The sequence below is a fragment of the Miniopterus natalensis genome, chromosome 1, assembly GCF_054644295.1.
Source record: "Miniopterus natalensis isolate mMinNat1 chromosome 1, mMinNat1.hap1, whole genome shotgun sequence".
In the NCBI taxonomy this organism is placed as follows: domain Eukaryota; kingdom Metazoa; phylum Chordata; class Mammalia; order Chiroptera; family Miniopteridae; genus Miniopterus; species Miniopterus natalensis.
The window spans coordinates 78,284,526-78,300,704 of NC_142081.1; the positions used below are offsets into that span (position 1 = coordinate 78,284,526).

Sequence of the window (16,179 nt, forward strand, 5' to 3'; positions counted from 1 at the left end):
CCTCAGGTCAGGCAAGGTTCTGGCAAGAATATTTATAATTGCTTGTGTAAAGAAAATTGGCTGTTTGGACACCCCAGCTTCTATTGAATAACAATCAGGTACATGTAACGTGGTACTAAATGTTAAATATACTGGGGGTGGTTTCTGGGTAATGGAACATGCACTTTAGTAGCATTATTTAGAAAGTTTCCAGTTCAGTCACACTTCAGATAATATAGGGAGAGCGAGTTAGTATCATTCATCACAAAAGGAAGGTAATGGTTAATATAGTAGGCACTTGCAGACAGTTTTATACATGTTGTCTCATTTAATCCTCACAACATCCTTCAGAATAACTACCTTGATAATGGTATTATCTCCATTTTGCAGGTGAGGAAAGTGAGGCTCAGAGAGATTAAGTAACTTTCCCAAAGTAACACAGCCAGTATGTAGCAGAGCTGGGATTTGAATCCAAGTCTGTCAGACTCCAAAGCCCATGCTCTTTCCAGTACTTCATACTGCATCAGGTAAGTATGATACTTGGTCCCGTGCTTGCCTTACTTAGGGCACCCCATACTTGAGCCTATTTCCATCACTTCACTATCCAGCTTCTAGTCAGACTCTGTGTTAGAAGAATGTGTGACTCAGGCCAGGAACAGTTGTACATCTTGATGCTGTAATACTTATCAGTTCTTTCTGGACATTGCAGTTACTCTTTCATGAGGAGGAATGTGCATCTTTGCTTTCAAAATACGATTTTCCTCACTTGTATAGCAAGTAAAAAGTTGTCTCTGGAGTTTGTTTGTCCACAGGGATGTTTAAAGCATCATTCATACTGTACGACCTAAGGCTGTGTAGCCAAGGGACTGTGGGAAGTTATTTTGCTTTTTTTGGTAGGGAATGGCTGTTCCATTCCCTAACCTGCTTATGTCATAAATTTTTGTGGGGGTGGAATGAGATAATAGATGTTAAACTATGTGAAGTACTATACAGTAATCCCTTACCTTTCCGGCAGCCCCATCTAAGTACAGATTCCTCTTTTGTGAAATTCTAGTTCACACAGATTTACTTCTATGAATTGTTTTAGTTACCCTAGAGAATTTTGAGTGAGTGTGCTTGAATTATCAGTTACTCCAATTTGAGATACAGGGTTAGCTGTTAACATTAAAAAGATGTTTTTCATTTTAGAGTGCATATTAGAACAAGGTGAAGTTAAATTTTGATCATCATTGTTGAAAGTATTACAGATGTCCCCTTCTTTTCCTCCATTGACCCCCTCTACCCTGCTCCTGCCCCCTCCCCAGGCCTTTACCACACTATTGCCGGTGTCCATGGGTTATACATATATGCATAAAAGTTCTTTGGTTAATCTCTTCCCATCCCCCGCCCCCTCACCCCTTCCATCTGAGATTTGTCAGTCTGTTGTATGCTTCCATGTCTTTGGATCTATTTTTTTTCCTCAGTTTATTTTGTTTATTAGATTCCACATATAAGTGAGATCACGTGATACTTGTTTTTCTCTGACTGGTGATTTCACATAGTGTAATACTCTCCAGGTCCCTCCATGCTGTCTCAAAGGGTAAGAGATCCATTTTCACAGCTGCATAGTATTCCATGGTATAAATGTCCCACAGCTTTTTTATTCACTCATCTACTGATGGGCACTTGGGCTGTTTCCAGATCTTAGCTATTATAAATAGCACAGCTATGTACATAGGGGTGCATATGTTCTTTCTGATTGGTGTTTTGGGATTCTTAGGATATATTCCCAGAAGTGGGATCACTGGGTCAAATGGCGCTTTTTGAGGAAACTCTACTGTTTTCCATAGTGGCCGCACTAGTCTGCATTCCCACCAGCAGTGTACAAGGGTGCCCTTTTCTCCACATCCTCGCCAGCACTTGTGTTTGTTGGCAGTTGTGAGGTGATAATCTCATTGTTGTTTTCATTTGCATCTCTTTGATGATTAGTGACTTGAGCATTTTTTCATATATCCCTTGGCCATCTGTATGTCCTCTTTGGAGAAGTGTCTATTTAGGTCCTTTGCCCATTTTTTTTTTTAATCCTCACCCAAGGATATCACCCAAGGATATTTTTTCCATTGCTTTTTCAGAGAGTGTGGAAGTGGGGGCGGGGGGTGGCGAGAGAAAGGGAAAAATCCATGTGAGAGAGACATATATATTGGTTGCCTCCCACGTGCCCTGACCAGGGCCCAGGGATCGAGTCTGCAACCGAGGTGCATGCCCTTGGCCGGAATTGAACCCTGGACCCTTCAGTCCACAGGGCCCACGCTCTAACCACTGAGCAAAACCCGCTAAGGCTTTTTTTTGCCCAATTTTTTTATTGGATTGTTTGTCTTCCTTTTGTTAAATTGTGAGTTCTTTATATATTTTGGAAATTAACCCCTTAACAGATGTATCACTGGCATGTTCTCCCATATTTGCCATTTTGTTGATGGTTTCTTTTGCTGTGCAGAAGCTTTTTATTTTGATGTAGTCCCATTTCTTTATTTTTTCCTTTGTTTCCCTTGCCTTAGGAGATGTATCAGCAAACATATAGCTATGGGAGATGTCTGGGATTTTGCTGCCTATGGTTTCTTCTAAGATTTTTATGATTTCACGACTTACCTATTTTATGATTTCAAGTCTTTTATCTATTTTGAGTTTATTCTTGTGTATGATGTAAGTTGGTGATCTAGTTTCATTTTTTTGCATGTACCTGTCCAGTTTTCCCAATACCATTTATTGAAGAGTGTGTCTTTACTCCATTGTTTGCTCTTGCCTCCTTTGTCAAATATTGAGCATAATGGCTTGGGTCCATTTCTGCGGTCTCTGTTCTGTTCCATTGATCTATATGCCTGTTCTTGTGCCAGTACCAGGCTGTTTTGATTATAGTGGCTTTGAAATATAACTTGATGTCTGGTATCGTGATCCCTCCTACTTTGTTGTTCTTAAGATTGCTGAGGCTATTCGGGGTCTTTCTTGGTTCCATATAAATTTTTGGAGTATTTGTTCTAGATCTGTTCTAGATGTGTGACATATGCTTTTGGTATTTTAATAGGGATTGCATTGAATCTATAGATTGCTTTGGGTAGTATGGACATTTTAATGATGTTAATTCTTCCAATCCATGAACACGGTATATTCTTCCATTTGTTTGTATCTTCCTCTCTTTCTTTTTTCAGTGTCCTATAGTTTTCGGAGTACAGGTCTTTTACCTCCTTGGTTAAGTTTATTCCAAGGTATCTTATTTTTGTTGTTACTGCAATGGTAAATGGGATTTTAAAAATTTTCTCTTTCTGAGAGTTCATTATTAGTGTATAAAAATGCCATTGATTTCTGAATGTTAATTTTGTACCTGCTACTTTGCCGAGTTCATTTATTAAATCTAGTAGTTTTCTGGTGGAGTCTTTAGGGTTTTCTATGTACAGTATCATGTCATTGGGGAGTAATGAGTTTCACTTTTCCTTTCCAGTTTGGATGCCTTTTATTTTTTCTTCTTCTCTGATCACTGTGGCTAAGACTTCCAATACTATGTTGAGTAAGAGTGCTAAAAACAGACATCCCTGCCTTGTTCCTGATCTTCAGGGAAATGCTTTTATTTTTTCTCGTTGAGTATGATGTTGGCTGTAGATTTGTAACATATGACCTTTATTATGTTGAGGTGTGATCCCTGTATTCCCACTTTGCTGAGAGTTTTTATCAAAAATGGGTGCTGGATTTTGTCAAAGGTGAAGTTGATTTTTAAGAATCTTGTTGGAAATTCTTTTTAGGGAAATTCTCAAAAGTTAAGTAATGGCAAATAAATATTAATTGCACAATATCAATTACTTAGGTCATTGATTTTCTTTGGTGATTTTTTCAATTATAGTTGACATACAATATTAGTTTTAGGTGTACAACATAGTGTGATTTTCAAATAATGGCAAGTGAATGTTAACTGTACAATATCAGTTACCTAGGTCATTGATTATATTCTGAATTGTCATGTTTTCTTCTTTGGTTTATTTTAATGGTCTTTAAAAGATATTTGTAAGGCCTTTCTCATGACTTTGGTTCCCTAGTCTTGCTTTTTCCTTAAGGTCTTAAACACATCATTCAAAAAAAAAAAGAAAGAAAGAAGCCCGGCTGGGAGTTGCTCAGCAGTTGAGCGTCGACCTGGGATCCAGGCGATCAGGGTTCCATTCCCGGCCAGGGCACATGCCCGGGTTGCGGGCTCCATCAGTGACTCTCTCATCATTGACGTTTCTATCTCTCTCTCTCCCTCTCCTTTCCTCCCTCTGGAAACATATATATATATTTATTTATATATCAATAAAGATATATTTTAAAAACAAAACAAAACAAAAACATATTCATTCATAAAGTTCATTTTTACTGAGGGCTTACTCTATAAGATTGAGGATAGATAAAGCAGCGAGCTTGTAGGAGAAAGCAAAAGAAGCAAAAATACCTGGCCTCATGCAGCTTACATTTCAGTTGGAACATACAGACCACAAACAATATAAGTAAATCATGTGTTAGTTGGTATTAGAACAATGAGAGAAAATAAAGGGTCGAGGGTTTGCAATTTTAAACAAGTGATTTGGGAAGATTTTATTGAGAAATTACATCTGGACAGCAGTCAGGGAGATGAGGGAGGGAGCTATATTGTCAGCCAAGGAAAGAATATGCCAGCTAGTACTAAGGCCCTGAGGTGGAAATGTGCAGTATCAACAGGAGGGTCAGAATGATTACTAGATAGATAGACAGGTAGATAGATGATGATAGATAGGTGATAGATGATATAGATATAGAGAGTATTTGGGAGTGCCTTACATTCCATTCATTCTGAGGACTTTCCCTCTGCATGAAATGGGAAGTTGTTGAGTTTCTGAACAGAATTCTAACAAGAGTTTTCAGAAGTATGTCTTTGGAAATTGCAGAGGCAGCACTGTATAAGTAAAAGATATTAAATATTATTATTTTAGAAGTGCAGATTTTTATAATCTGGCAAATATATTTAAAAATTTGCTGCCAATAAGTACTTACATAAGGAAGAATGTGTTGGGAAACTTCACAGAAGTATTTTTTATTTTAAAAGAGCCAGTCAACATGGGAAAATAGGTTTATTTTTAAGAGTTAACTTGTATAGCTTTTTTAAATGGGGGATAATCTGTTATGACATGATCTTTAAAAAAGTTAATTGTGATGTCATAATTAGGATTATGTCACTCCTGGTAATGCAGTGGTAAAGGGGATGAACTGAAACATCTGAATCTTATTTCTTAACCTGTAGAATACATGTTTACTTGAGCAATAATAATGTAATGTAATGTGTATGGGATAAGAAATAAAAAGTTCTGCATCTTTTCTATGAAGCAGTTGCTCTTTCAAGTTAAGTAGCCATGTAACTGTAAAAAATTTACGGTAAGCACATTTTTTCAGTTCCATCAAGTGTTGGTAGTAATTTTTAGCTTCCAAATTATGAAATTTTACCTCAGTGGAAGGGTGGTGTTTAACTTAGAGTTCAGCCTGGAATGTCTTTGCCAGTGATTGGTCCTTGAGTGCATTTTCCCTTTCTTTTGACACCCCTCATCTCTCCACTTTCCCTGTATTGAATGAATCAGCTCTTTTTTCCCCTCTTGTTTCTCTTATTTTTAGTCTCCTGTATGCTGTATAGATAGGATCTAGTCGAGGTAATCTTGGTTGACTAAATTAGGCTAAATTCGTTTGGAAGAGTTACCAAAACAGTTGTTTTGAACAACAGTTGTTTTGAGCCAATATTGCTATATTGGACAATTGATATTTCTTAACTTAGTTCTTTAGAGCTTTTTATAATTTGTATTTCCTTTAAATTATACATAGCCCTCTGTCCTGACCAGAATGTTTTATTTACTGTCCCCCAAATAATACTCAATAATCTATAAGTTCAGTGCATATATATTGTTTAAGTATGTCCCAGGCTTTTTCCATGTCTCCATTTCTGGTTGTGCCATTTCACCTTCTTCAAATTACCTTTGTCCTCTTCTCCACCTATACAAATTCTACGCATATTTCAGGATCAAATTCATATTCAGCCTTTTCAATAAAGCCTATTCTGTGTACTTGAGCCTGTTTTTTCTTCCTTTGAATTTTTACAGAAGTAATCAATCATTGGCAGTTGACCATAAACTTTTATTGCTAGCTTTGAACTCGTACTTTATTGGTGTTAGTCAAGGCTCTCCACAGAAACAAACTCAATAGGATGTGTGTATGTCTGTACACATATATAAAAATAGACTTATTATGGGAATTGGCTCATATGATCATGGAGGCTGAGAGTCACAAGATCCACAGGGTGAGTCAACAAGATGGAGGCTCAGGAGAGCCAAGCCAGTGGTGTAGTTCCAGTCTGAAGTCCGGCAGGCTTGGGACCTAGGATGTTTCACTTTGAGTCTGAAGGCAGGAAAAAGCCAATGCCCACTATGAAGACAGTCAGGCAAAAGGGATTCTCTCTTAATATTTAATTTATTTTGCTGTTCATTTATGTGCCTTGTCTTGCCAGCTAGGAGATAAGCAACTTGAGGGCAGGGACACTGAGTCACATTTGCTTGTTTATCATCCATGAGTCTTTGCATGCTGACTTAATGTGTACTGGGTACATCTACACACTTTATAAAACCATTAACATTTTAGAGCTGGAACGAGCCTTTGAGGTTATCTTGGTTTAGAGTTGGGGAATCAAGAACAGCTTTAAAATAGGGAGATTAATAGTATATCACTTTTCTTGGTTGTTACAATATGTAATATTGTCACATTATTACAATTAATAATATACCACTTTTCTTGATTGTTATAATGTAATGTGTATGAAAAGTTTGATTTATTAAATAAAATTTTTGATTTCTATGGGGAATTTTGTTGTCTTTTTTTGTGTGTGTGTGTTTGGGGTTTTTTGTTTTGGGTTTTTTTTGGGGGGGGTTTTTGCTTAAATTATGAATCAAAATAGTTTTTTAAAAGCCCTTCAATTTGGTAAATTAGACGATATTCCTGGGTGGGGAACTTACCTCCCCCTTTTTTTTAACTTTTTCTTTCATTTTTCTTTCTCTTTTCATTTAAAAATGTACATGATACGTCAGTTACTCATATTCACAAGTATGTCCAAAATAAGAATAGGTTTAATTTGCAATCATGTCATTATTTCCTCAAAAATTATCTGACATGTTAAATATACTGATTCATATAGAATATTCTAATTAGGTGTTCAAACATAAGGCATCACAACCAAGTAACAGCTTTAGCTTTGGACATGACTGTATTGAAGCTGCAGTTTGAAGCTATAGGAATTGAAGTTATAGTACTTAAACAGTAAAGTACTTTAATTTGAATGTAAATACTCTGCTTTAGAAGTCTACAATTGTGGGAACTGGTATTGATTGTTTTCAAGTGTTTTGATTTAATTTTTTTTTCCTTCCTAGATTTTCTTGTAATCACGTCTTAAAGCCTCCAAGATGGTATTAGCAGACCTTGGAAGAAAAATAACATCAGCATTACGCTCATTGAGCAATGCCACCATTATCAATGAAGAGGTATGTAAAATATGTGAAATATATGCACATCATCCCTAGCATTGGGGAGATGGACTATTAGTAATATCTATCTTTATGTTGATCTTGATGTTGATTTAATACATGTAGATAAAAATCTAAAATGGATGTAATAGATAGTGGTTTTTTATTGAGAGATGACTATCCTCCTATTAATTTCAAGTTTATTTAAAGAATTACAACAGAACAAAACCTTAACTTATATGTAAAAATGACATACATTTTATATATTGAAAATGGCTTAGGTTTGGAAATATACTTTTGCTTTGTCTCTTGACATAGGCCTGAAATTTCATTATCCTGCTTCTTTCTTGGCGAGGCATGTGTGTACCTGACCTTTTCTCCTCAACATTTATTTAGCATTCTTAGATAAGACTAGTATTTTTATCTTGGCTACTTTGATTTATTTTCTCTGAAGTTCTCATTCATTTTTATGGGAATCAAACCTGCAACATTTTGGTGTACAGGACGACACCCCAGCCAACTGAGCCCCACCCAGCCAGGGCAATTTTTTGGAGATTTTGAAAGCTGACTCCTTGTATGGTATCTGAAATACTCTTCTTCCTGGCCTTATTGTTTTAAGATTTTTCTTTCTCCCATTTTTCCCTACACATTGTATTTTAATGGTTTGTTAATTGAAAAAAGATGATTATAATCCACAAGAAAACTTTATATTTTGTGGTACCAGTGGAAAAGTACTGAATTTGGTTTTGGAAGACCGTATTTACCATTCTACTTAGTAGCTGTATGATAGAAATTTGGGCAAGTCAACTTCAGCTTCCTTAATGTACAAAATGAGGAAATAGTGTTTACCTTACAAGATGGTTTTAAGAATCAAATTAAATAATAGATAAAAAGTACTTTCTAACTTGGAAGTTTGAAAAAAATTCTAATGTAGAATATGATGTCAACACAGTAAGCTAATGCTATTAAATAGTTTTGGGATCATCTTTGAGCTCAGCTAGTTCAGCCTCTCATTTAATAACAGAAAGTCAGTTTCACATGTTTATTTATTGGAAGAACCAGAATTAGAATCTTTTCTCTAATTGCTCATCCAGGCGTTTATTTTTTTTTAATTAAATATATCGGGGTAACATTGGTTAATAAAATTATAAATGTTTCAGGTATACAACTCTAATACATTAACTGTATATTGTATTGTGTGTTCACCACCTCAAGTCAAGTCTTCCATCACCATTTATCCTCAGCCCTTTCCCACTGGTAATCACCATATTGTTGTCTGTGTCTGTTGAGTTTTTTGGGGTTTTTTGCTTGATCCCATCACCTTTTTCACCCAGCCCTCAACCCCATTCCCCTCTGACAGCTGTCAGCCTGTTCTTTGTATTTATGAGTGTGCTTCTATTTTGCTTGTTGGTTTTGTTCATTACATTCCACATATAAGTAAAATCATATGATACTTGTCTTTCTCTGACTGGCTTATTTCCACTTAGCATAATACTCTCCAGGTCCATCCATGCTGTCACAAATGGTAAGATTTCTTTCTTTTCTACGGCCAAGTAGTAGTCTGTTGTGTGAATGTACCACAGAGTTTTTATTCACTCATCTATTGATGGGTACTTGGGCTACTTCCAAATCTTGGCTTTTGTAAATAATGCTGCAGTGAACATAGGAGTGCTTATATTCTTCCGAATCAATTTCTCAGGTTTCTTCAGATATATTCCCAGGAGTGGAATTGCTGGGTTTTAGGCAGTTTCAGTTTTAAATTTTGTTGTTGTTGACACTATTACAGATATCTCCCATTTTCCTCCCTTTTGCCCACCTCTACCCAGCCCTCACCCCCCCTCCCCTGACCTTCATCACACTGTTGTTTTATGTCCGTGGGCTATCCATATATATTCTTTGGCTAATCTCTTCACCTTCTTTTATCCAATCCCTCCCAATTCCCTTCCTTATGACATTTGTCAATCTGTTTCATGTATTTATGTCTCTGGTTATATTTTGTTCCTCAGTTTATTTTATTCATTAGATTCCATATGTTAATGAGATCATATGGTATTTGTCTTTCCCTGACTGGTTTATTTGGCTTAGCATAATAATCTCCAGATCTATGCATGCTGTCATAAAGGGTAAGAGATCCTTCTTTTTTACAGCTGCATAGTATTCCATGGTGTGAATGTACCACAGCTTTTTAATCCACTCATCTACTGATGGGCACTTGGGCTGTCTCTAGATCTTAGCTATTGTAAATTGGGCTGCTATGAACATAGGAGTGCATAAGTTCTTTCTAATTGGTGTTTCAAGATTCTTAGGATATATTCCCAGAGGTAGAATCTCTGGGTCAAATGACATTTCCATTTTTAATTTTCTGAGGTAATTCTATGTGGTTTCCACAGTGGTGGCACCAATCTACATTCCCACCAACAGTGCATGAGGGTTCCCTTTTCTCCACATCCTCACCAACACTTGCTGTTTGCTGACTTATTGATAGTAGCCATTCTGACAAGTGTGAGATAATATTTCATTGTGGTTTTAATTCGCATTTTTTTAAAATAAGTTCATGTTCTAGTGTTTTTTGTTTGGTTTGGTTTTGTTTTTAAATATATTTTTATTGATTTCAGAGAGAGGAAGGGAGAAGGAGAGAGAGAGACAGAAACATCAATGATGAGTCATCGATTGAGCCCCCATCCCGGGCATGTGCCCTGACCAGGAATCGAACCCTGATCGCCTGGATCCTAGGTCGACGCTCAACTGCTGAGCCATGCCTGGCCGGGCTAATTTGCATTTTTTTGTTGATTAGTGACATTGAGCATCTTTTCATATGTTTATTTCCCATATATCTATATGTCCTCTTTGGAGAAGTTTCTGTTCAGATCCTTTTGCCCATTTTTTAATTGGATTGTTTGGGTTTTTTGGTGTTGAGTTTTATAAGTTCTTTATAAATTTTGAACATTAACCCCTGATCAGATGTATCATTGGTAAATATGTTCTCCCATTCAGTGGGTTGTCTTTTCATTTTGTTGGTAGTTTCCTTTGCTGTGCACACCCTTTTTAGTTTAATGTAGTCCCATTTGTTTATTCTTTTGTTTCCCTTGCCTAAGGCAGTATATCAGGAAAAGTATTGCTACAAGAAATGCCTAAGATTTTACTGCCTATGAGTTTTCCTAGGATTTTTATGGTTTTGAGTCTAACATTTAGGTCTTTAATCCATTTTTTAAAAGTTTATTATTGAGAGTATTACAGGTGTCCCCCATTTCCCCCTCCCTCTGTCCCCCTCCTCCCATCTCCCACCCCACCCCACCCCACCCCACGCCTTCACCTGTCTATTGTCTGTGTCCATGGGCTATTCATATATGCTTATAAGTTCTTTGGTTAATCTCTTCCCATCCTCCTTCCCGATTTCTCTCTGAGATCTGTCAGTCTGTTTCATGCTTCCATGTCTGTGGTCCTCTTATTTTGTTCTTTAGATTCCACATATAAGTGAGATGACGTGATATTTGTCTTTCTCTGACTAGCTTATTTCGCTTAGCATAGTATTCTCCAGGTTCATCCATGCTGTCCCAAAGGGGAAGAGATTCATCTTTTTTACAGCTGCATAGTATTCCGTGGTGTAAATGTCCCACAACTTTTTTATCCACTCATCTACTGATGGGCACTTGGGCTGTTTCCAGATCTTAGCTATTGTAAATAGTGCTGCTGTGAACATAGGGGGGCATAAAGTCTTTCCAATTGGTGTTTCAAGATTCTTAGGATATATTCATAGAAATGGAATCATTGGGTCAAAAGGCAGTTCCATTTTTAATTTTTTGAGGAACCTCCATACTGTTTTCTATAGTGGCTGCACCATTCTGCATTCTCACCAGCAGTGTACTAGGGTTCCCCCTTCTCCCCATCTCCACCATCACCTATCATTTGTTGATTTAATGATGGTAGCCATTCTAACAGGTGTGAGGTGATACCTCATTGTCGTTTTAATTTGCATCTCCTTGATGATTTGTGACTTTGAGCATTTTTTCATATCTCTTGGCCATCTATATGTACTCTTTGGAGATGTATCTATTCAGGTCCTTTACCCATTTTTTTCTTTTTTTTAATCTTCACCCAAGGATATTTTTTCCATTGCTTTTCAGAGAGAGTGGAAAGGAGGGGGGGAGAGACACACACACACATAGATGTGAGAGAGACACATTGATTGGTTGCCTTCCACATGAGCCCTGATTGGGGATGGGGATCGAGCCTGCAACCAAGATATGTGTCCTTGACCAGAATCAAACCTGGGACCCTTCAGTCCAAGATCCAACGCTCTAACCACTGAACCAAACTAGCTAGGTCCCTTTGCCCATTCTTTAATTGGATTATTTGTCTTCCTCATGTTGAGTTATATGAGTTCTTTGCATATTTTGGAAATTAACCCCTGATCAGATGTATCTTTGGCAAATATGTTCTGCCATACTGTCAGTTCCCTTTGGATTTTGAGGAAGATTTCTTTTGCTGTGCAGAAGTTTTTTTGTTTGATGTAGTCCCATTTGTTTATTTTTTCCTTTGTTTCTCTTGCCCTAGGAGATGTATCAGTGAAAATTTCACTACGTGAGATGTCTGTGATTTTACTGCCTTTGTTTTCTTCCAGGATTTTTATGGTTTTGTGACTTACATTTAAGTCTTTAATCCATTATTCTTCTGTGGAGTAAGTTGGTGGTCTAGTTTCATTTTTTTTGCATGTACCTGTCCAGTTTTCTCAACACTATTTATTGAATAGACTATCTTTATCCCATTATATGCTCTTGCCTTCTTGGTCAAATATTAATTGACCATAAAGGCTTGGTTTATTTCTGGGCTCTCTGTTCTGTTCCATTGATCTATATGTCTTTTTTTATGCCAGTACCATGCTGTTTTGATTACTATGGGCTTGTAGTATGGTTTGATATCAGGTAGTGTGATTCCTCCAACTTTGTTCTTCTTTCTCAAGATTGCTGTCGCTATTTGGGGTCTTTGTGTTTCCATATAAATTTTTGGAATATTTGTTCTAGTTCTGTGAACTATGCCATTGGCATTGTGATAGGAATTGTGTTGAATCTATAGATTGCTTTGGGTGGTATTGATATTTTAATGATGCTAATTTTTTCTGTCCGTGAACACAGTATATAATTGCACTTATTTGTGTCTTCTTGAGTTTCTTTCTTCAGTGTCTTATAATTTTCTGAGTACAGGTATTTTACATCCTTGGTTAAATTTATTCCTAGGTGTGTGGGTTTTTTTAAGCAATTGTGAATGGGGTTGTTTTTTTAGTTTCTGTTTCTGATAGTTCATTATTGGTGTATAAAAATGTAACTGATTTCGGATATTTATTTTGTATCCTGCTACTTCACTGAATTCATTTCTTAGTTCTCATAGTTTTTGGTTGGAATCTTCAGGGTTCTCTATATACAGTATCATGTCATCTGAAAATAGTGACAGTTGTACTTTTTAAAAAAATAATATTTATTTATTCATTCATTCATTCATTCATTCATTGTTAATCCTCACCCAAGGATATTTTTTCCATTGATTTAAAAAAAAAAAAAAATGTATCTTTATTGATTTCAGAGAGAGGAAGTGAGAGATAGAAACATCAATGATGAGTCATTGATTGGCTGGCTCCTGCATGCCCTCCACGGGATCAAGCCCACAACCCGGGCATGTGCCCTGACTGGGGATCGAACCTTGATCTCCTGGATCGTAGGTCAGTGCTCAACTGCTGAGCCACGCCGGTGGGGCTTTTCCAGTGATTTTCAGAGAGAGTAGAATTGAGGGAAGTAGGGGAGAGAGAGAGCAAAACATCATTGTTAGAGAGACACATTGATTGGTTGCCTCCTGTACACACCCCAACGATGGCTAGGGATCAAACCTGCAACCCAATTGCCCTTGACCGGGAATTGCCCTTGACCTTCAGTGGGTGGGCCCACACTCTAACCACGGAGCCACATCAGCTAGGGCAACAGTTTTACTTCCTCCTTTCTAATTTGGATACCTTTTATTTCTTCTTGTCTGATTGCTGGGGTTAGGACTTCGCTGGACTGTGTTGAATAAGAGTGTTGAATGTGCTCATACCTGTCTTGTTCCCAGTCTTAAGGGAAACTCTTGTATTTTTTGCCCATTGAGTATGATGTTCGCTGTGGATTTATCATCTGTGGCTTTTACTATGTTGAGGTATGTTCCCTCTATTCCCACTTTGCCGAGTTTTTATCATAAATGGGTGCTGGATTTTATCAAATGCTTTTTCTGCATCTGTTGATATGATCATGAGGTTTTTATCCTTCATTTTGCTTATGTGATGTATCACATTTATTGATTTGCAGATATTGTACCAATCTTGCATCCCCCAAATAAATCCAACTTGACCATTGTATATGACCTTTTTAATGTATTGCTGTATCCAGTTTGCTAGTGTTTTGTTCAGGATTTTAGCACCTATAGTTCATCAGGTATATCAGCCTATAATTTTCTTTCTTTGTGTCTTTATTGGTTTTGTAATTAGGATAATGCTGGGTTCATAAAATGAGCTTGGGAATCTTCCCGCCTCTTGAATGTTTTGGAATAATTTGAGAAGGATAGGTGTTAGTTCTCCTTTGAATGTTTGGTAAGATTCACCTGTGAAGCCGTCTGGTCCAGGGCTTTTGTTTGCTGGGAGTTTTTTGATTACTGCTTCAATTTCTCTAGTTGTAATCTGTCTGAGGTTCTTTGATTCTTCCTGACTCAGTTTTGGAACAAAAATATGTATTTAGGAATTTATCCATTTTGTCCAGGTTTTCCAAATTATTGGCATATAGTTGTTCATAATATTTTCTTATAATTCTTTGTATTTCTTTGGTGTCAGTTGTAACTTCTCCTTTTTCATTTTTGATTTTATTCATTTGAGTCTTCTCTCTTTTTTTCCTGATGAGTCTGGTTAAAAGTTTGCCAATCTTTTTTATCTTTTCAAAGAACCAGCTCTTGATTTCATTGATCTTTTATATTGGTGTTTTAGACTCTATTTTGTTTATTTCTGATCTTCATTATTTTCTTCCTTCAACTCATTTTGGGCTTTGTTGTTCTTTTTCAGGTTCCTTTAAGTGTAAAGTTAGATTGTTTATTTGAGCTTTTTCTTGTTTCTTGAGATAGGCCTGTAATGTTACGAATTTCCCTATTAGGACTACTTTTACTGTGTCCATAGATTTTGGGTTGTTGTGTTCTCATTTTCTTTTGTTTCAAAGTATCTTTTGATTTCTTCCTTGATCTCATTGTTAACCCAGTCATTGTTTAGTAACATGTTATTTAGCTTCCATGTCTTTGTGTGTTTTCAGTTTTTTTCTTGTGATTGATTTCTATGATCAAAGAAGATGCTTGATATGATTTCAGTCTTCTTAATTTTTTGAGATTTGTTTTATGTGTTAACACATGGTCTATCCTAGAAAATGTTCCATGTGCACTTGAAAAGAATGTATATTCTGCTGCTTTGGGGTGAAATATTCTGAAGGTATCAGTGAAATCCATCTGATCTAGTGTGTCATTTAAAGCCACCATATCCTTGTTTATTTTCTGTCTGGAAGATCTATCCATTGATGTCAATAGGGTGTTAAAATCCCCTTCTATGACTGTATTACTGTCCATCTTTCCCTTTATGCCCATCAAGATCTGCTTTATATATTTAGGTGCTCCTGTGTTGGGTGCACAAATGCTTACAAGGGTTTTATCCCTGCCCTCATAGAGCTTACCTTCTAGTGTGTAAACACTTATTTACATGAGCAGCAAAAGCCTCATCTTTTCTTTTTTTTTTCATGAATTCTCACCCAAGGATATTTTTGCCATTGATTTTTAGAGAGTAGAAGGGAGGGAGGGAGTTGGGGGAGAGAGGAAGAAACATCAGTGTGAGAGAGACACATCGGTTGGTTGTCTTCCTTACACACCCTTGACCAGGCATCGAACCCATGACCTTCCATGAGTGGGCCAATGCTCTAACAACTGAGTGCACCACCAGGGCTCATCTTTCCTTAAGCCTTTATTTAGTTTATAGTCTTCTAATCACAGTGCCTTGCCACTTAACAAATATGTGTTGATAGTGAGTTGTTAATGTAGGATAGTTTCCTTTTCACTTTGTTCCTCTGCTCTGAGCGGAAATAGTAAGACTGTTAGGTCCGACTGGGTCATTTTCTTTTGTTACATTTTCCTCCATGGTAATCCAGTTAAATAGATATTGTGAATATAAAGTGTTGTGTATTAGCAAAGGGGAGGTGTTCAGTGACAGAAAATTTCATTGGCAACACTATTGTGTAGTACCTTTCTTTGGCTTGTATATTGTCTTTATTATTGCTTTAATATAGGAATAAAATTGTAAGTAATACTTAGTTGAATAAAAGTAAATAGAATGTCTTATTTTGACAAGATGACTAGACATTTAATAAGATTATCTCTTTAAGGCTAACAAAACTTTTTGTTCCCCCAATAGTGTATTATTGTTTTCATTTAGCTATGGTCGTATATGATGACTGATCAACCATTGTTTTTATATGACTGAAAAGGAAATGATACACTGAGCATTTTCAATTTGTATTTATTTATTTGCAGGTATTAAATGCTATGCTAAAAGAAGTATGTACAGCATTATTGGAAGCAGATGTTAATATTAAACTAGTGAAACAACTAAGAGAAAATGTAAAGTAAG

The 16,179-nt window shown here is 36.6% G+C and overlaps 1 protein-coding gene across 1 annotated transcript in view; it reads left to right on the forward strand.

Moving 5' to 3' along the window:
- Positions 1-16,179, forward strand: part of SRP54 (signal recognition particle 54) — a 51,180-nt gene that overhangs the window by 5,967 nt on the left and 29,034 nt on the right. Inside the window, exons 2-3 of the mRNA XM_016198444.2 lie at positions 7,416-7,526; positions 16,083-16,174. Of these exons, the coding sequence (XP_016053930.1) occupies positions 7,449-7,526; positions 16,083-16,174 (170 nt within the window). The 5' untranslated portion in view covers positions 7,416-7,448. The remainder of the gene's footprint in view (positions 1-7,415; positions 7,527-16,082; positions 16,175-16,179) is intronic.